Source organism: Tenrec ecaudatus, chromosome 4 (assembly GCF_050624435.1).
Source record: "Tenrec ecaudatus isolate mTenEca1 chromosome 4, mTenEca1.hap1, whole genome shotgun sequence".
In the NCBI taxonomy this organism is placed as follows: Eukaryota; Metazoa; Chordata; class Mammalia; order Afrosoricida; family Tenrecidae; genus Tenrec; species Tenrec ecaudatus.
Genome location: NC_134533.1, coordinates 117,379,025 through 117,399,324, shown reverse-complemented (window position 1 = coordinate 117,399,324; position 20,300 = coordinate 117,379,025). Strand labels below are relative to the sequence as shown.

The window sequence follows — 20,300 nt, the reverse complement described above, 5'->3', positions numbered from 1 at the left end:
GTAGAAAGCCTTGCCTTTCTTCTGGAAAATACCTGGAGTATCAAAGGTACTCAAAGCATGTTCGTTGAAAGAATGACTGACTGAATGAGTGGATACAGAATTATGACTCACAACCAAATTTGCCAGACCCCAGAGTTCATGAATCCTAACCCGCTATCTTAGACATTTTCTGATCGGGGAGGTTGGCTGTAAGACCTTGGAAGCAGCCGGAAGGACCTCTCTTCTGGGCTTTCACAGTCCCTTTGCTTCCTCTCTCACATATGCATGTCAGTCGGTCCTCTAACCGTCCTTCCCAACAGAGGACTACCAACTTGTGGGCAGACTCCCATGTCTTGTGATCACCTTGTATACAGTCTGGCAATAGGACTCGGTAGGTATCGGAATGCACACGTCTCCCTGAGCCTCAGTCTTCCTCTATATAATGGGGCTAATTGCTTAGTGTACAGTTTGGAGCTCTGAGTACATAGTAGGCATTTGTTACATGGTGATTTGAGTTTTGACTTGTTAAAAGCCACCAGGTCTCTAGGGAATAATGTCGAGACGAGTATTAATAAACACTTTATTATTAAATCTAGTGCTGTCCTTTAGTTAATGATAAGAAAACTTGATGAAAGAGAGAGCTGATTTTTTCATCATTCTATTATAGAAATTTTCAAACATGCAGAGAAATTGAAATAAGTTTACAGTGTATATTGACATACCCTATAGAATATAGATTCTACAATTAACGTTTTATTATATGTGCTTTATCATCTCTATCCATTACATGCCATTCATCCACCCTTCATCCATCCTTTTGTCTATCCATGCATCTTATGTTTTCTCTGGATTTAAACACTAAACTGCAGACATCACCTCCTCAATGCTCCATCACTAATTAGAGTTCAACATTTGTTTGTCATTCTTGTTTTAAAATATTGAACTGAGGTTTACATAGGATGAAATGCATAAACCTGAAGGATATTCATTCAAACAATTTTGACCAAGGTGCAGCCCAGCTCCCTACCATTGACAGTACTCGTGGACTTCCAACTAACTTCTTTCTCTGCTTCCTCAAGGCAAACATTACTCGGGTTTTTTTTCTCACCAGAGATGGGTTTTGCCTATTCTAGAACTTCATCTGAGTGGAATCAAAATGCACACGCTCTTCTGTGCCTGACTAATTTTGCTCACCATAGTATTTCTGAGAGTCATCCATGCGGTTAGTGAAACCCTGAAGGCATAGTGGTTACACATTGGGATGCTACCACAAGGTCAGCAGTTCAAAACCACCAGATGCTGTCTGATAGTGCTGCTGTGTGTTGGCATCAACTCAATGGCAGTCAGTTTGTTTTTGGTTTATCTAAGATTTTGTGTGTATCAAGAGTTCTTATTACATCATATGAATAATATACAGCAGTGTCTTCCCAAATGGTCCATACCTTCCCCTGCAGGGTGTGTGTGTGTGTGTGTGTGTGTGTGTGTGTGTGTGTGATTATAATGTTCCAGAGGGCTATAAAAGCAGATAGTTATACTTGATCCTGGGTTGTGGGTTATAGTACAAACATTTTTAATTGCTAGAGGGATGTAATTTTTTTCTGGAAAAGTTTGGAAGGCCAGGTAAGTTTGGAAAGCTCTGTTTGATGGTGTATTTCTCTATTGCGGTCTAACAGCAGAAAAATGGGTCTTTCTATCCTCTTAAAGAGTTACAGTCTTGGAAACCCACAAGGGAAGTTCCACCCTGTGTGATCAGGTCACTATGAGTTAGTTTTGACTTGATGGCAGCCTAGCTGTCAAAAGATATAGCCTCTGGTGTCTTAAAGGCTTGAAGGTAAACAAGCAGCCATCTAGCTCAGAAGCAACAAAGCCCACATTGAAGAAGCACACCAGCCCGTGTGGTCACGAGGTTTCAAAGGCATCAGGTACCAGGAATCAAAGAACAAAAAAATCATATCATTGTGAATGAAGGGGGTTGCAGAGTGGGGACCCAAAGCCTATCTGGAGGCAACTGGACATACTTTTACAGAAGGTTGTGGGGAGGAGATTAGCCAGTCAGAGTACAGTGTAGCAACAATGAAACATACAACTTTCCTCTAGTTCTTAAATGCTTCCCTCTTTTCCCCACTATCATGACCCTAAATCTACCTTACAAATCTGGCTAGACCAGAGGATGTACACTGGTACATATAGGAACCAGAAACACAGGGAATCCAGGACAGATGATCCCTTCAGGACCAGTGTTGAGAGTGGCAATACAAGGAGGGAAGGAGGGGTAGAAAGGGGGAACCAATTATAAGGATCTACATATAACCTCCTCCCTGGGGGACAGACAACAGAAAAGTGGGTGAAGGGAGACATCAGACAGGGCAAGATATGATAAAATAATAATAATTTATAAATTATTAAGGGTTAATGAGGGAGGGGGAGTGGGGAAGGAGGGGAAAAATGAGGAGTTGATGCCAGAGGCTTAAGTGGAGAACAATTGTTTGAGAATGATGAAGGTAATGAATTTACAAATGTGCTTTACACAATTGATGTATGTATGGATTGTGATAAGAGTTGTATGAGCCCCTAATAAAATGATTTAAAGAAAATTTTAGAGCATTTCTCCTTTCTTTGTCCTCATTGTTATTATTATTATAATTATTAGTTATTACTTGTTATTAGCGTGTCATTTCCCCCTAGTTGTCCCTGTTATACCCCTGAGAAAACATTAACCCAATCATTATTGTCTCTATAGATTTACCAATCTGGGCTTTCTTATACAGGAAAACAGCAACAACAAACCCAATAACAACAACAAAGTAAATCAGAAAAACCTCAAGAGAAAAGGCAGGAAATATCAAAAACTAGAGCAAAATTAAAATGGGTCAAAAGGGAGATCAAATGATAAGGTGTCGAACTGCAGCTGCAGGAATCCACTTTCCAACGCACTCTGCATGACAGCTAGGCAAGCCCCATCCCTGGCCCTTCTGACCCATCCTAAATCTGTGCAGAAGGGATTCACCGGAGGTTCAACCCGTGTATTTTCCCTCTTCACCTTAAAAAACACTGAACCAACTTTAAAGCAGGTCAAAGGGGAGATCACATGATAAGATAGTACATTTCAACCGAACTCTGTCTGCCATAATTGACTTTACAAGGCTTTTTCTCTGATCACGAGCCTATACAATCTCTTAATTATGGTCAAAGGGAAGTCACCGGAGGCGTAATCTATGTGTAGGAGCCCTGGTGGTGTAGTGGTTACATGTTTCGCAACGAGGTTTTAGCAGCCCGTTTACTTAAACTTGCCGCCATCCAGTTGATTCCAATTCATAAGTGACTCTGTAGGACACAGTAGGACTGGCTTTGTGTGTTTCTGAGGCTGTAACTCTTTCTGGGAGCAGAAAGCCTCATCTTTTCCCCTTGAAGCAACCGGTGGGTTTGAGGTTGGCGGCCCAATGGGTAACCCAGCACCCCATCAGGGGTCTGCAGTCCATTCAATATTCTTTACTCACACCACAATTCAAACACATAGACTCTGCTATGTTCTTCTAGTTTATGAGGGGCACTGAGTTCCGTCAGCGGGCTACTTCTATCCAGTATTTCACCGGGTTCTTATGATAAGCGTATGGGGCAGGTTTATTCCCAGTTTACCCATGTTGTAATTAGCTAACTGCCCAACGTCACATGTCTTGTAAGAGGCTGCCCTTGGATTTGGATCTAAGTAGTCTGACTCCAGCTCCTGATCTAACCTCACTCGTTGCCATTGATACTGACTCATGGCGACCCTATCCGGCAGGGTGTAACTTCCCCTGTGGTTTTCCAGATCTGAGAACGCTTTACTAGTACAAAGCCTCTGCTTTCTCCCACAGGGTGGCTGGTGGCTTGGAACTTCTGACCGTGAAGTTAGCAGCCCAATGTGTAACCCACTGTGCCACATGGCCAGTCCAGTTGGCTCCTAATGCCGTCTAGTATGGAATGGAAGAAGGAAAGACGTGACATCCTCCCACCCCCTCAGGGAATGAATCTGTTTCCTCAAAAATGATATTAGTCTTGCACACTGGGAGTTGTTGTGTTCGTCAGTGATCACATTAAGAATGTAAATCTTCACCCATGATTTAGGTGTGGTGTGTAGGGTGGCAGGGAGATAGGTGTGCTCTATCAAGGTTCCTAACTTCTGGGAGATCAAAGATACGCCATCTCTCCAGTCCTGCGCAGTCGCTCCACCTCCAGTTTCGAATAAAGGAAGAGTTACACTTCTTTTCAAGGGCTGCTTAAGGAGGGCAAGATGCCTCACTTCTGCAATTAAGAAAGGAGCCCCAGGCTTTCCTGGGGAGGAGTGGAAAGAGCACTGAGGGAGGAAGGAGGAAGCGGAGGGAGGAGAGTCTTCCCGCCCAGGGAGTTTCCAAAGTCCACTGAGCTCCAGACCCAAGGCACAGGGACCAGCTCTTCTTGTGAGCAGAGAGCCCACCTCTCTTCCTAGGGCTTTGACCACTTAATCTCGGTCTCTTATCTGGGGAAAGCTCTCTAAACCAGAGGGAGTTATATTTTAAAAGAGGTAGAAATCAGCGTTGTTGGTTGGGCAAAGCTGGGAGTCTTTGAATTCTTGTGCCTTCTGAAAGCTGCCATGAAATCTGTATTTTCACCCTGGCCCATGTATGCTCTTCCTCTCTCTGAGAAAGCAGGGAGTGCTGATTTGTCATCTCAAGACCCTCCCCACCCCTTTAAGAACCACAGTCCCGCAGAGGCCAATGTCCTTCCACTAAAGAGAGGCTCTGCTCCATTCAGGTCACACACTCACCCACTCTACCACCAAGTTGGTGCCAGCCCATAGTGACCTTATAGGACTGGGTGGAACTGCCCTTGTGGGTTTTTAAGACTGGCTCTCTACGGGAGTAGAAAGTCTGATGTTTCTCCCGGGGAGTGGCTGGCTGGTGGTCTTGAACTGCAGACGTGAGGGTCTGCATTCGCCACCCTAAGGAGTGGGGACTGGATCCTGACAAGATGCCACACTCCATCTGGGCTCAGCCTCGCTCTGCCTCCTGCACTGCCACTCCTCATTCTCATGGGGCTGGGTTGCTGCTGCTCCCTGGCATACCACATGCCCACCCAGTGCCTTAACTGGACTGGTTTTCATTTCCCAGAATGCCTACTTCTCCTTTAAGCACTTGATTCAAATATCACAAATATGGGAAGTCTGTGTTTGTTTACACTCCTCAGCTTCCCATCCTCTTGGAGTTAAGATTTCCTGCCAGGCTTCAAGGCTGCTTTGCATGTCTAGCCTGGCATTAAACGGTTCTGAGAGTAAGGAAGCATATGGACAAAAAGAAACTTTTGAGTAAAAACTGCCTTATTTGAACCACCCTATTTTTTTTTTTTTGCTTCAATGAATACTGGTTTCATGTGGTGCAAAGTCTCCCCCAACCCTCACTCCGTGGTGTTGGGCAAGAACAAATTTTGCAAATATTTATCTATGGGCCAGTTAGCCTTTCTCTTCTGAGCTCCCAGTGCGTGTCCTACTGGCCATGGTCTAGAGAGCCATTGGAAATATTTTAGCGGGGGGGGGGGGTGAGGACTGGGTGGAGAATTGGGACTCGTAAGGTGCTGACATGTCACAAATGTTTCCCAGTAAAAGTTTAGGAGAACGTGTGGTGCCTCTGAAAACGTGGCCCTCCCCCTCTCCTCTCCCCAACCCTTCTTCCTTTGATCTCATTTCCCTAGACAAAAACTTGAGCCTTCCCTAGATGACTCCAGCCTCTCTTCAAGTCTTGCTGACTAACTTCCTGGGGACTTCCAGGGGCTGCCTGCCTTCTTATTCAGTGCTTTCTCTTACCAAGCTCAGCCCTTGGCTTCTTCCTCTTTGCTCACTCTGGGAGAACCAGGAGACTCAAGAGCCGCTCCCAATAACTGGAATTGGGCGTTGTCGGGAACCAAGCCAAGAACTTGAACTCTGCTAAGGAATGGGATCTGGGCAGCTGCTGACCCTCCAGCAGGGCCGACAGCCAGCTCGCAGGGTGCCTGGCCACCTGGGGGAGTGAGTCTTCTGTTCCTGACAACGGGCAGTCTGTTCAGTCCTTTCTGCCCGGATTCCTCTCCCGCTGTGGGTGCTGCATCCCTGAGTGCTTTGGTAACCCTACCTCTCTGCGAGTTTGCAGTTTGCTGGAGCCTTTAGGCCTTGCCTCTCCTCTGCCGGCCGGAGCGGCATTCCTCTTACAGAGCGGAAAGCCAGCGCGGCTCTGATTTCTTTCCTTCGCTCATTTTCTTTCAGGTCCCTGCAGCCGAGCTCTTCTGACCTACATACCAGCAAGGCTCTGTCTTGTCCTCATCATTTGAAAGTTTCTCCCGGTCTTCTGACTTCAGCTTGATTTCTGAACGAAACCACTGCTTTTTCAGAAACACGCCTGGGAGCCTGCCGGACTGCACCGGGGCTGGCTCCTGGCCTGCATGCGTCCCTGTGCATGACTAGGCCATCCAACTGCCTTGCTTTTCCTTCGCTTGAGTAAGGTGCCTCCGTCCTGGTGCACTCGCTTCTTCCCTCTTGGTCATGCTGCTCCGAGCACCCTCTCTCCCCACCTTCCTTCTTCCAACTTGCTGTGATGTTTTTCCTTCCTCTTCATGGCAACCCTCCCTGTCCCAGGGTGTCAGTCCATTTTACGAATCACTACAGAATCTCTGGATTACAACTCCAGGGACCAGGACAACTTGCTCTGTGCCGAGGTGGCGCCCTGGCCAACCCCATTTCGTCTGTTCCATTGCTCTTTCCACGCTGCCCCTCAGCTCCCATGGCCACCCCCTCCTCGGAGAAGGAGGCACTTTCCCCAGTTCCGTTCCCTAGCCTTGCTACGGTTCCCACAGCTGGCTGGAAAATGGCAGCTGACACCATACTGTGACAATCTTTCCCCTGGTAGTCCCCAGATAGATGGTCGTCATTTTGTGGAAAGGGCACAAGATGTCAGGAACAGGTCAGGAAAGTTCTACTTCCTGGCTGTGCAACCTTAGGCCAAGCCCTTGACCTTCCCCAAGCCTTGAAGGCCCCAACTGGCAATGGGGCACCTGGGAAGACTTTGCGCAGGAGAATGAATAAGCAGGAAAGCGCTCTGCCAGGTGCCCTGCGGTTTCTTTTAACCCTTCAAGCCCTGCACCACAGAGGCATTTGGGTCAGCGTCTTTGTCTTTGGTGTTGCCTTATGGAGAACTACAAGCTAGCAAAGGTGTGGGAAATTCTCGTAGTAACATCTGGCTAAAATAGAAGGCGCCGGCTGTAGGAATCCCCCTTCTTGTCTCAGAGTTGTAATGGATTCAGCCCTTTGTCCCAAGTGACCCCAGGGAGTTGCTTTTGGAGGTGGAATCAATCACAGCAAGGTGGTTTCTACATTCACTTCCCAGGCGAACCTAAAGCCGTTTAAAACAGGGTGTGTATGAGCCCAACCCACAGCAGGCTGGGCCGCTTCAGGCTGGCACCACCTCTTCTGGCAGAGCCCAGGGCTGAACGGAAAAGTCCGGAGTTTGGAACTTGGGCTCAGCGGTGCTGGTAGGGGAGAGGGCGGGAGGCAGGAGGGGAGGAGGGTGCTGGGACGGAGGCCCCACCCTTCTTCATTCCAGCAAGTGCTGGGCAGAGAAGGGATGAGTCACAGGTGCTGGTGCTCAGATTTCCGCAGGTGAGGGGACAGACGCCTCGCTCCAGCCAAGCTTGGAACCCGCGCTCTCTCCTCTCCCGCAGCAGCCTAGACCGGGGTTGGAGGCCTCGGTCGCCCGGTCTGGTCTCTGTCCCGGGCCAGCGCGGGGCTTCCCCCATGTATGGCCAGAGCCTTCCTCCGGGGCTGCTGCTGCTGCTGCTTGGCCTACAGCTCTCAGGTAAGGAGCTTCGCTGGGCTTTCCCTGCAAAGTTCGCTGGGGCGCAGGCGCTCCGGTGGGGGTTTGTTTGGGAGCCCTGGCCGCCGCTGCCCTGCTTCGTTTTAGCTTTGGCTTTGCTGAAACTTCGGCAAGCTGCTGATTTTGGGTAACTGCTGTCGGACAAACAGGTTTAGGTGTGTTTGGTCGGTCAGTGCTTGACGCACCCAGAGGGCTCTCTAATCTCCGGTTACACACGAAGTTGTGTCTCTCTCTCTCTCTCTCTCTCTCTCTCTCTCTCTCTCTCTCTCTCTCTCTCTCTCTGCTCTCAACTTCCAACACAAACCGCATTGAGCGCTGGGCAGGTCGGGGGAAGCTGAGATTCTTTCAGGAGCCTGATCCACTGTGGTTTTGAAACTTGCCAAATGTAAATGTAAAGATCGGTGTGGAACGTACCTCGTGGCAGAAAGGGTCCCGTGGCACAGCTGAGCACACACTGTCTGCGGGGAAACTCACGCCATTTCTGCAGAAGATCAGAAACAGTATGAAACCCACCCAGTGAAGACCGTTTCTGCTAGGGGTCTGTATACACCAAGTAAAACCAACAGCCATCGATTCTGGTTCACGGTGACCCGATAGGGCAGAGTAGAACCTATGGGTTCCTAAGGCTGCAAATCTTTACAGGAGTCGAGAGACTCATCTTTCTCCAGCAGAAGAACTGGTGGGTTTGAACTGCTGACCCTGTAGTTTGCAGACCAATGTGTAACCCTGAACACCACCAGCGCCCTTCTGCACACAGTACTTCATGTTTAATCTTAACACAGACTGCAATGCATAACCAACATATATATGCATATATATGAATATGTATATATGTGTGTATATATATGTTTCTGCTTTGAATTTCATTGCCAATCTGTAGTTTGGTACAGTAGTTTGGACACGGGTACCAAGAGGCCAGGGCCTCATGCCATGGAGCACGTGCGCAGAGATTTCACTGTCTCCTTATAGAACAAGTGTGTAATGGTTGCTTAAGGAGAAAGTGCCGCCTTAGCGGTCCTTTTGAGAGATGGGGGTGGGGGCACCGCGATTCCACCTGATGCTCTACCTAGGCATTGATTTGGCGTGTCAGCAAGACATCCTCTAGTCACCTGCTTTTCTCCATTACAGCTTTTGGGCCGACAGCAGCCATGGAAATTTACACCCCCCGCGTGCTGGAGGCTGTGAACGGGACGGACGCTCGGTTAAAATGCACGTTCTCCAGCTTCGCCCCCGTGGGCGAAGCTCTCACAGTGACCTGGAATTTCCGTCCTCGAGATGGGGGGTCTGAGCAATTTGTAAGTAGGGCATCATCATCTTCCAGGGACACCCTTGCTTAGGAAAATAAGCCGGTACGCTTCCCCTGACCCTTCCTTTGCTTTCCTGAGCCCCGGGGGTCAGGGCCCAGCGGGGAAACCATTCTTGAGGCTGAAGGATGGAGAGGCAAATGAAGGGAAAGAGGTTCTGGTGAGAGGGCTGCAGGGGGAGCAGTGGAGCACGGATGCATCTCTTCTGCTTCCATCACCTGGTGCCTCGCCCAGAGACTGGCTAGAAAAGACTTCCTGCCATTTCTCCTCTCCAGGTCTTTTACTTCCACCAGGGGCCCTACGGTGCCCGGATAGGGCGCTTCAAGGACCGGGTGGTCTGGGACGGGAACCTTGATCGGTACGATGTTTCCATTATCCTCTGGAAGCTGCAGTTCGATGACAATGGGACATACACCTGCCACGTGAAGAACCCACCAGATGTTGACGGGCTGATAGGAGAGATCCGGCTCAGTGTTGTCCAGACCGGTGCGTGGGCAGGGAAAGTGGTTTGGGGAGTGGGGGAGTTTGCAGGAACGGGAGGGGTGAGCTTTTGTGATACCTAAAAGCATAGAGCAAGGGACTGGCCCTTTGGAGCCGGGACTTTACAGAGAGACCGCAGAGTCCTGAAGTTAAAAAAAGACAGGCTTTGTTTGGTTGTAGAGTGAAATAGAAAACGACGGAAAGGGATCCAGGGAATGGGAGTGGGAAGGGGACAGGAAGCAACGCTCAGATGACAGGCTGACAATAGGCCCATTGATTCCTTCCTTCCTTCTAACGAAACTTATTGAGCGTCTACCCTGTGCCAGGCACCGTCCAAAGTGCCATCTCATTAAATCTTCACAACCACCCAAAGAGGTGAAGACCAGTCTTGCTAGCAAAAGCTTATTTTTTAATCATTTTATTGGGGGCTTATACAACTTTTATCACAATTCATACATATATCAATTGTGTAAAGCACATTTGTACATTCATTACCCTCATCATTCTCAAAACATTTGCTCTCCACTTAAACCTCTGGCATCAGCTCCTTGTTTTCCCCCTCCCTTCCCGTCCCCCCTTCCTCATGAACCCTTGATAATTTATAAATTATTGTCATATCTTATACTGTCCGACGACTCCCTTCACCCACTTTTCTGTTGTCCGTCCCCCAGGGAGGAGGTTATACATAGATCCCTGTTAATTGGTTCCCCCTTTCTATCCCACCCTCCTGGTATTGCCACTCTCACCACTGGTCGTGAAGGGATCCTCCGCCCTGGATTCCCTGTTTCCAGTTCCTATCTGTACCAGTGTACATCCTCCTATCTAGCCAAATTTGTAAGGTAAAATTAGGATCATGATAGTGGGGTGGGGTGGGAAGCATTAAAGAACTAGAGGAAAGTTGTATGTTTCATCGTTGCTACACGGCACCCTGACTAGCTCGTCTCCTCCCCACGACCCTTCTGTAAGGGATGTCCAATTGCCTACAGATGGGCTTTGAGTCCCCACTCTGAACTCCCCCTTATTCACAATGATATGATTTCTTGTTCTGATGATGCCTGATACCTGATCCCTTTGACACCTCGTGATCACTCAGGCTGGTGTGCTTCTTCCATGTGGGATTTGTTGCTTCTCAGCCACTTGTTTACCTTCAAGTGTTTAAGACCCTAGGTGCTATGCCTTTTGATAGCCGGCTCCCATCAGCTTTCTTCACCACATTTGCTTATGCACCCACTTTGTCTTTGTGTCAGGAAGGTGAGCATCATGGAATGCCAGTTTAACAGAACAAAGTGTTCTTGCTTTGAGGCATACTTGAGTGGAGGCCCAATGTCCATCTGCTTCCTTAGTACTAAACCTATAAATATATGCACATAGAGCTATTTCCCCATCCTCATATATATTACATATGTGCATGCCTGTATTCAGACCTCTATAAATACCCTTTGTCTCCTCATTCTTTCCTCTATTTCCTTTGACTTTCCTCTTGTCCCACTATCATGATCAGCCTTCATTTGGGTTTCAGTAATTCCTCTCTTACATTGCCCTTGATCACCTATCAGGCCTCTTTCACCCTCCTCACCACCGATTTGGATCACTTGTTGTTTCCTTATCCCTGGGTTTGTTAACACCACTTCCTTTCCCCGCACCTCCCCTTCTCCCATGTTCCCCCAGAACTGTCAGTCCTGTTGTTTTCTCCTCTAGATTGTTCATCTTATTTAGACAGACCTGCAGAGATAATAACGTGCACAAAAACAAGACAGAGCAAAACCAAGTAACAAAAGAACACAATAACAACAAAAAGCCAATGACAAACACAAAACAAAAAATCACAATAACAAAAGAGAAAAGTTTGTAGTTAGTTCAAGGACTGTTTTTGGCCTTTAGGAGTGTTTCCCGGTTGAGTCTGATGGGGTGCCAAGCCCTGGGCCCAAAGTCTATTTGTGATCTTCCTTGGGGACTCTGTTGCTCTGTTCCTCTTGCTGTTCTGTTGCACGCCCTTAGCGTTTTGCCTCGGTGTGGTGGGATCAGATCGGGTACAATTCCCACAGCGTCTCCAGTGTTGTCCCCTGTAGGGTAGCCAAAGTTTATTATCAGAGGTTTTACACCAGACATCTTATTTACTCTTCATATGTCTCATCAGTCTCTTGTGCCCTTGGCACCTCATTTTACCAATGAAGACCTGAGGCTCATGTGGTTAGGTCACTTGACCCATGTCTGTAGCTGATAACTGGATTCACTTAGGACTTAGACAAGGTCCCTTTGACTCCCAGATCCTTTTCTGTGTACTACTTGGCAGTCTGGAAAACTTCCAGAGAACAAAGAGTGAGGAGCACACACCACCCCAGTGGACCTCGGGTTGTCACTGCTGTCATTGCATCAGCTGGGAATCAAGCTCTTGGTCCTCCTGTCGAGTGAAAACATGATTATGAGGGCAGAATGAGGTGAAAGGTACAGCCACGCTCCACAAGCTCTGAGCGTCACTGTGGATGGTGTTGGGAGAACTTGCTGCTATCAAGTCAGTCCCTAACTCTTGGTGACCCCTGTACCAACAGGTTGGGCCACTGTGAGCTGTGGGATGTTTCACTAGATGGTTTTTCAGGAGATGTCCAGGCCTTTCTTCCTGCTCCCTCTCAGTCTAGTAGCACCCCTGAAACCTGTGCAGCATCACAGTTAACACCCAGGCCCCTGGTGAGCAGTGGCTGCCTTTGAGATACACTGGTCAGGAGTGGAGACTATAGATGCTACACATTAAGTATCTGTTCTGTGCAGGCACAGGATGGAACTAGTTCCATGGATTTAAACATTTATTCTTAGAATAAATGTTGCTTAAAAGGAATATTGTTCCTTTATCTTCTAAAGGAAGAACTGTATATGACTTCTAGATGAGGCTCAAAAGAGTTAACGACCTCAAATCACTCTCACTTCAATCTAGTTAATTCTGACTCATGCGGCCCCTGTGAGATAAACTGTTGTGGGAGCAGAAAGCCTCATCTTCTATAGAGTGGCTGGTGGGTTTGAACTGCCAACCTTGGGGCCAGCACCCCAACATGACTCCATTCTGCTACAAGGGGTACATCCCTCATTCACAGCTGATAAATGGTGGTTGTTAGGTTTCAGTTTGTGTCTGACGCACAGTGACCCACGTACAGTGGAATGAAACTCTGCCTGATCCTGTGCCATCCCCATAGGCGCTGTAGTGTGTATGGTAGAATGAGGATTCGAACCTGCACTCTCTGGAGTGTGATATACACTAACTTACAACATTGTTACCTCCTGTGCACAATTTCCTCCTTTCCCATGGAGGAGTCATTTAACCCTATAACGCCAAGTGCGACGTTTTCATAACATTTAATTAAAATGTTTATATTAATATATACTGATAACTATGAAAGTAAATAATAAAAACAAAACTTTTCCCCTGGAATTAAAAGTTCAGGTGTTATAGGGCTGTCTGAAAAGAAGCACTATATTTTACAAAAATAACACACTAAACGGCTTTTTTTGCAGGCTGCACAGCCCCTCCTGCATTGTTTCCTCTGTGTGGTCTCTATGTGAGCACATGAGGGAAGTGGGCAAACCATATGCAGTCATACAGTAATGTCTCTGGGCCAGTTCCTTCAGCTGTGCAACAGGCTTGATAAGAAACCAGTGGCTGTTAAATGTAACGAATGTAATGAAATCAAATGAAGGCGATAGCTTTGATTCCCATACAAAATGCCCATGTGCAGTTTGACGTGCACTCTGTTTGCTGTTCCCCTTGCCAGCCCGTCATGGACTCGAGGTGGAAATTCCAGGGCTAGACATGCTCTGACGCTCCTCCTGGAAAGGGGGGTGGGGTGGTGGTGGTTAGTGAAGTGTGAACAGAAATCACGCTACAGCATAGGAGGCCCAGGTCACAGATGTAGCAGCCCTTCCTCTGGGTCCCCTCTTCCACCACTTACACGCTAGACCAGTTACAGACTTACCTGCCTGTCCTCCCAGTGGGCGGTGAGCTCCCTGGGGGCAATGTCTATTTTGGCTTTGTATTTCCAGCACAATGCCTGGAGCCTCTGCTTGAATAAATGAGTGACTGATTAGGTGACAAGGATGAGGAGGGGTGAGACAGAGAGTGGGCTCCCTGTGCTAGGTGGTTGTCAAGCTTCCCTGTGAATCCGGATCTCCCGGAGGACTCAGTAAACGGAAGGTGGCTGCGCCCTGCCCCAGTGTTTCTGATTCCGTGGGTCTGGGGAGGAGCAGGACTCTCAGCTGAGAGCTGTCACATGATGCTGTGCTAGGGCTGCCTACAAACTGCTGTCGTGGTTCTCAGACCACGAGTTTGTACGGAGCCCTAGTGGCTCAGTGGTTAAGCTCTTGGCTGATAACTGAAAGGTCAGCTGTTTGAACCCCCTATTGGCTATGAGAGAAAAGACCTGGTGGTCTGTCACTCTAAAGATCACAGCCTAAGAAACGCCACCCAAAACAAGCACCCACCCACCAAACTCACTGCCAGGAGGTGGTGCCGACTCATAGCGACCCTACTGCACAGGGCGGAACTGCCCCTGTGAGGTTCTGAGACCAATATTCTGTTTCCTAGGATTGTTATGGGTGGAAATTGATCGACTCCATGCACACAAGACCTTGACATTTTATCTTTCAGAGTAGGGGAAAGGGCGGTTCCATTTCACAATGAAAATATCTCTCTATTGTATCTTTTGACCTGATCACATGCTTGCCGGCTGCTCTCAAGTTGGCGCCCAGCTCATGGTGGCCTCGGGCACACTGGGGCTGTGCCCGTGATCCATCTTGTTGTCTCCTAGGCTGCACCCTTTAGATGCGCAGATGCTCCTTCGGGGGAGCGGGTGGGCTCAGGTCTCTGACCTTGTGGCTGATCATTCACCCAGGCTGCCATCAGGGCTCCTTGCCTCCGTGTCAGAGGCCTAACTTGCTCCTGTTTCCCTTGTAGTACAGTTCTCTGAGATCCACTTCCTGACCATGGCCATCGGCTCCGCCTGTGCGCTGATGATCCTAATTGTCATTGCGGTGGTCCTCGTCCAGCATTTCCGGAAAAAGCGATCCGCTGACAGAGCTCACAAAGTGGTGGAGATAAAACCGTAAGGCTGGGTAGTTCTGGGACAGTCTCCTAACACCTCTCACGGTGGGCATTGCACACTGGGGCAGAGTCATGGCTGAACAGATGTTCTCTGGGAGTACAGAAACAACAACAAACTTAAAAAGAATTCAAATTCACAGGCAAGGGCAGATAACAGGAAGTGTCAGAACATTTATCCTTTTAATAAAATAATGCAGCCATCACCACTAATTTCAAGAACATTTTATGACACCGCCCCCCTCCCCTACCACCCCATATTCATATTGGTGACACCATATTCATTAGCTGTCACTCCCTGTCCCCCTGAGGTCCCACACCTGACAACTACTAGTCTACTTTCTGTCTCTATTGGCCTTTGATAATTGGCTTCTTCATTCAGCACAGTGTTTTCAAGGTTCACTCATGTAGTAAGATTCATCAGCGCTCAGTTCTGTTTTCTGGCTGGAGAAACCTTGGGTTTATCCGGCCATCCATTACTGGGGTTCTATTCCCCTCACTCTGGGCTACTATAAATAATGCTCTCTGGAGCTTCGTGTGGCTGTGTGTGCTCAATTCTCTTGAGTGCATTTATACCTAGGAGTGGACTTGCTGGCTCATTTGGTAACAGAATCTTTAACCTTTGGTAGAACTTCCAAGCTTGCTCTTCCCAAACAGCAGCATTCTTTTACATTCCCATCAACAATTTAGGAGCATCCCAATTTCTTCACATCCTTGTCAACACTAATTATTGCCCAACTTTTCCATAAACCTCCAGAGCCCACCAGTGGGTGTGAAATGATACTTCATTGATGTGTTCTGATTCGCATTTTCACAACAACTAATGAGGCTTAGCAGCTTTCTATGTGCTTATTGGCCATCTGCATATCTTATTTAGAGATAAATCTACTCAAATAGTTTGCCTAGTTTTTAGTTGTTGATTGCAAGAATTTTAAAAATATACTTTGGACACTAGTCCCTGATGAGAAATACTTGTATGATCTACCATGAATTTTTCCCCATCTCAGAATGTTACATTTTCACTGTCTTGAAGGTGTCTTTGGAAGCACGCGCTTTTTAATGAGCTGACGTCCACGTCTATCTGTTTTTCTTTGTGGTGCTTGCGCCCTGCTCTGGTCCTCCCAGCTAAGAAGCCATCGCCTGATCCAAGGTCGCAAAGACGAGCACCTAGGTGCAGCTAAGAGTTTCGTAGCAGGAGCTCTTGCATCCAGCCTGAGAAAGACTGGGAGCCCACTCTTGTCTTGGTCTATCATGTGAGGCAGAAGTCCGACCGCGCGCTTTCAGGTAGCTAGCCAGTGGTCCCAGCACGAGTTGTTTCTTTCCCTCAGAAATATTTCCTGAAGGGGGAACAAAAATGCTTTTAAGGAATTGAACAAACTTAATTATGAGGTTCTGTTTTGAACAGAAGAAGGGAATGCAACCAATAAATGATGAATTTCTAGGTCAATACAAACTTTCCAAACAAGGAGTAGGAATTAGAGGTAGGCTACCAATAAATGGTATACTTAAAGTTCCCAAATCAGATGCCAACTTCTATTTGCTTACACCGAGAACTAGCACAGTTCAGGTAGCAAGAATCATGTCGAGGCACGAGCGAGCATTACTCGTTAGATGGCATTAGTGGTACGATTCTCAGTAAGCTTGGATCTACTCCCAGGTACACGCAATCCTTCCCCAGTGTGGGGGAGAACACCTCAGCAGGCGTTTCTGGAGGATTTGCCTAGTACTTCCTTCTTGCTCACCTGACCTTTGGTTTCTGCTTCTTTGTTACAGACAAGAAGATGAACGGCTTAACCAAGAGAAAAAGGCTTCTGTTTTTTTTGAAGAAAACTGATGACCACGTAGAGATGGTAAGGCTCACTAATGAATTGATTTCTTTCTTCAATTTTCAGATCTGTCTAGTTTATCTCAAATGAGATGGTTTCTTTGCCTGATGGTTAGGTACTTCCCATAGGAAGCTACAGCGGGTCGGGCAGAGAGGACGGCCTTCTGTACATCTCATCTATTCCCCTTTGAGTATATTGTGAGCCAAGGATTAGAAAGCCAGACCCTACTGCCAATGAAGATCAATGAAGCCTAAACACGTAGCCAAATCTTTTCAAATGTTAATGACAATGTGGATATTTGCTTATTTGTTTTATTGCAAATCACAACACCGAGAGCAACTCAAAAGACACAACCAACCTTCTGTTTGCATTGACTTGAATGCTTCCTCTCATTTCATTGTTGGAACTATGAGATTATGTTTAGTAGTGTGTGATTCTGATGGTCAAGATTTCCAGCATAAAAAGGACTATTTTTCTTTTAAAAAAATCATTTTATTGGGGGTTAGGACTATTTTTCATATACACAGAATTCCTCCCATTCCTTGAAGCTGGCCCATGCTTTTGATTTCTAGGCATTTTAAATCAAGAATATGCATCTTAAATTTTATTTTAACCTTTAACAACTCTGGCTTTCCTAGATGGAAAGGAATTATTTTAGACTATAATTATCTGCAAAGAGTCTTATTAAAAATGTTGAATTTACAAACAGTCACATTGTAAAGGCTAAAATCAAAGCGCATGGGAGAAAACGGCTTCTATTGTGAAACCAGAGATTCACATTTGGCACCAGGGAGTCCTACCCAGAGCGATGGGCTTTTTAAACTTAAGTGGATTGATTCCCCACCAAGTCGGCGTCATGGGAAAGAAAGGCGGGCTGGTTTAGATGAAAGCTTTAGAGATGAACACCATCAGCTTTAATATGCCGTCTCTGCATGGAAGGGTCTTAGTTTGAACAAACCAGCACAGAAAAAAATCGGGGGTGGGGGTGGCCACTGGGAGAAATTATGGGTGGGGTAACATTAGGAAATTACTGTATGTTTTATTGGGTGTCGTAATGATATTGTGGTTTCAAAGGAAAATGCCCATGGAGTACTTAAGAGGTAAAATGTCAGACGATTCGTGATTTTCTTCGGAAGTTTCAACAGAACATAACGAAAACACAAATAGAGCACAGAAGGCCCCATGCACTGCCTCTGCCACTTTTCTGTGTATTTGATAATGTTTGTAATGACACAGAGACAGAGGGAGAGTGAGAATAGGGCCCAGTTAGCACATAGCTATGTGGCCATTCAAAGTACATAACCACTCACCACCATGTTGCTGCTGATTCAAGGAGGCTGTTTACTATCATAGAACTGGGCTCTATTTTGTTTTGTTTAAGGTTGAGAAAGTTCAGGCCCTGAGGATAATTCACTACAGGGTCTTGTAGATTATATCTCTACAGGGTTTTTAATGGATGCTCTCTCTGAAGCAGATCACCAGGACTTACTTCTGAGGCATTTCTGAGTGAACTGGAACGACCAGTCTTTCAGTAGCAGTCATGCTCCTTGGCTGTTTGCACCCCCAGGGGTTTCACCCAGCACCTAGAGGCTGGGCATTAAGGACACTGACTCTGGGACCTATGTAATAATGAACAGAAACCTTCTTTACAAAATTCAATTAAGGGGAGAAAAAAATGAGCTTAAGAATGTTTTCCTTCCCTTCCAATCAGAGAGTAGCCCTGACGCGCTTGTCATTCATAATGCCAAGTCCTCTTATGGCACGCTTATCAAACGCACGATCCATTTAAATGTTTGTTTTCTATTTTAGGAGCTGAAGCTCTTCCAGAACAAGAACTCCAGGTTAAGTTGAAGCGAACGGATGCTTTGCTCAGCTTTTCCAGTTGTGATTGTCTTCCAACCAGCTCTGTGGGACATTTGGTGCTAGATAAAGAGGAGTTTTCTGAGGCCAGTGGAGGGTCCCTCTCAAGCAGATCCCACCATGCTCTCCCACACAGCCTCAGAACGAAGGCTTTATTCCCGAGTGCAAATACGTTTTGACTACTCATCAGGTTTTTGTAAACGAACAATCCAGATTTTTGCCTATGAGCAGTCCTGGTGGATTATGACTTGGATACACACAGATCCGCTCCAAATGAGACAGACATGACCTTGCCTGCCACATTTCCAGTCACACGCCGCAGTGCCTTCTTTAGAAACTGCACTTACACGAAAGTGAATTTGCTTACTCGGTGTCATTCTGTAATTAAAAGGTGAGCTAAATCCCCCTGTTGTGCCGGTGGATTAACAGTCAATCTTAACACCATTTGACAGCATTTCGATGATTAAGGCTCTCCTAAGTACAGGGCCCTTCTTGTTGCATGGACCTTTTTTCCCCTCCAATATCCCAGATGACAGGTTTTTTGGCCAATTGATCCAAGGCTTACAATAACACACGTTGAAATCACGGAATCCACTAGAAAAGGCTATGTAAGAGTTTACAGATGGACCCAAACCGCCTTCTCATGAATCACTTGTTGGCATTTTTTCTGTCTTGTGAATATCTGTGCCAACTGAGCACAGTGTAGATTCATTTGTGGACTGGAATCATGGAGCGATTAAACAGGATGATTCTCTAGCCCCCCCACTGCGGCTTTGAAGACTTACGGCTGTAGAAACAACCACAGCAACAACCAGCACAATGCTAAGTGATAACTCTGTAGAGAAAGAGCCAACACGCTGAGAACTGGAAAAAAGGATCTATGTTCTTCCTTCTACTTCCCTTACATTTTACGGACGTGAGGATTTGGTGTGAGACAAATAATGCCTAAAGTACGCTACCTGAGTGAATCACATGTATTATTCCTTCTTCCCTAGTAATGACACATAGAGCAACTGTATAAATGGGCTGTGGAAAGATGTGAGCCTTTTAAACACTGCCACTGCCCAGTGTTTCCCCGAACTTAAGCTACAGCAGCGTTTGTGCAGTTTAGAAAACACCTGCAAACCTAGGCTCAAAAGAACATCTTCAGAGGCTGATGATTTCCATTGTCATGGATTGGGCTGCAGAAAAGGAACTTCCATGATGTTTAATCTTGCTAGTCCTCCAGTCTTTCTTGCCCCCCTTGAGGTAAAACTCATATGAACCTTGATTCTGAAGTTCATTCAACATTTCTCATTTGATCTTTTATACTATCTAAAAATGTGAAAATTTAGATTTGAAATCTGTCATCCTTCTACCTACATTTTACGTTTTCATTCCTGGTTCATTCTCGGGATCTAGTATAACCGGATACTTACTCACACAATCGAGAGGGTACTCTGTCGGTGGAACACAGTCCGCAAAAACTCACGACGGAGTCTTGCTAGCACACCTTGTAGCTCCTGCCTCGGCTAAATATTCAAGATGTAACAAACATGGCCCCATTGCTGAGTGTCTTGCTCCTAAAGAATACTTTTGTATTGTAATTTATTTTTTATTATGCCTTAAAAACTTATGTAAGTAAACTTTTAGTAATAAAAGAATTATTAACTCACTTGTAACAACTTTTAAATTTTGGCATAGCAGGTAGTAGAAAATGGATGGGTCTATATATTTTTTTCTTTAACAATTTATTAGGGGCTCATACAACTCTTATCACAGTCCATATATATACATATATCAGTTGTATAAAGCACATCTGTACATTCTTTGCCCTAATCATTTTTTTTCTCTTCATTTTTTTACATTTTATTAGGGACTCATACAACTCTTATCACAATCCATACATATACATACATCAATTGTATAAAGCACA

At 46.3% G+C, this 20,300-nt stretch overlaps 1 protein-coding gene across 1 annotated transcript; it reads left to right on the top strand.

Moving 5' to 3' along the window:
• The first annotated feature begins 7,686 nt into the window (after positions 1-7,686).
• MPZL2 (myelin protein zero like 2) lies at positions 7,687-19,983 on the top strand. The gene is made up of 6 exons (XM_075548780.1): positions 7,687-7,814; positions 8,961-9,127; positions 9,412-9,622; positions 14,556-14,703; positions 16,473-16,549; positions 18,335-19,983. The coding sequence occupies exons 1-5, from the start codon at positions 7,754-7,756 to the stop codon at positions 16,531-16,533; spliced, it is 648 nt and encodes a 215-aa protein (XP_075404895.1). The 5' UTR covers positions 7,687-7,753; the 3' UTR covers positions 16,534-16,549; positions 18,335-19,983.
• The last annotated feature ends 317 nt before the right edge of the window (positions 19,984-20,300 follow it).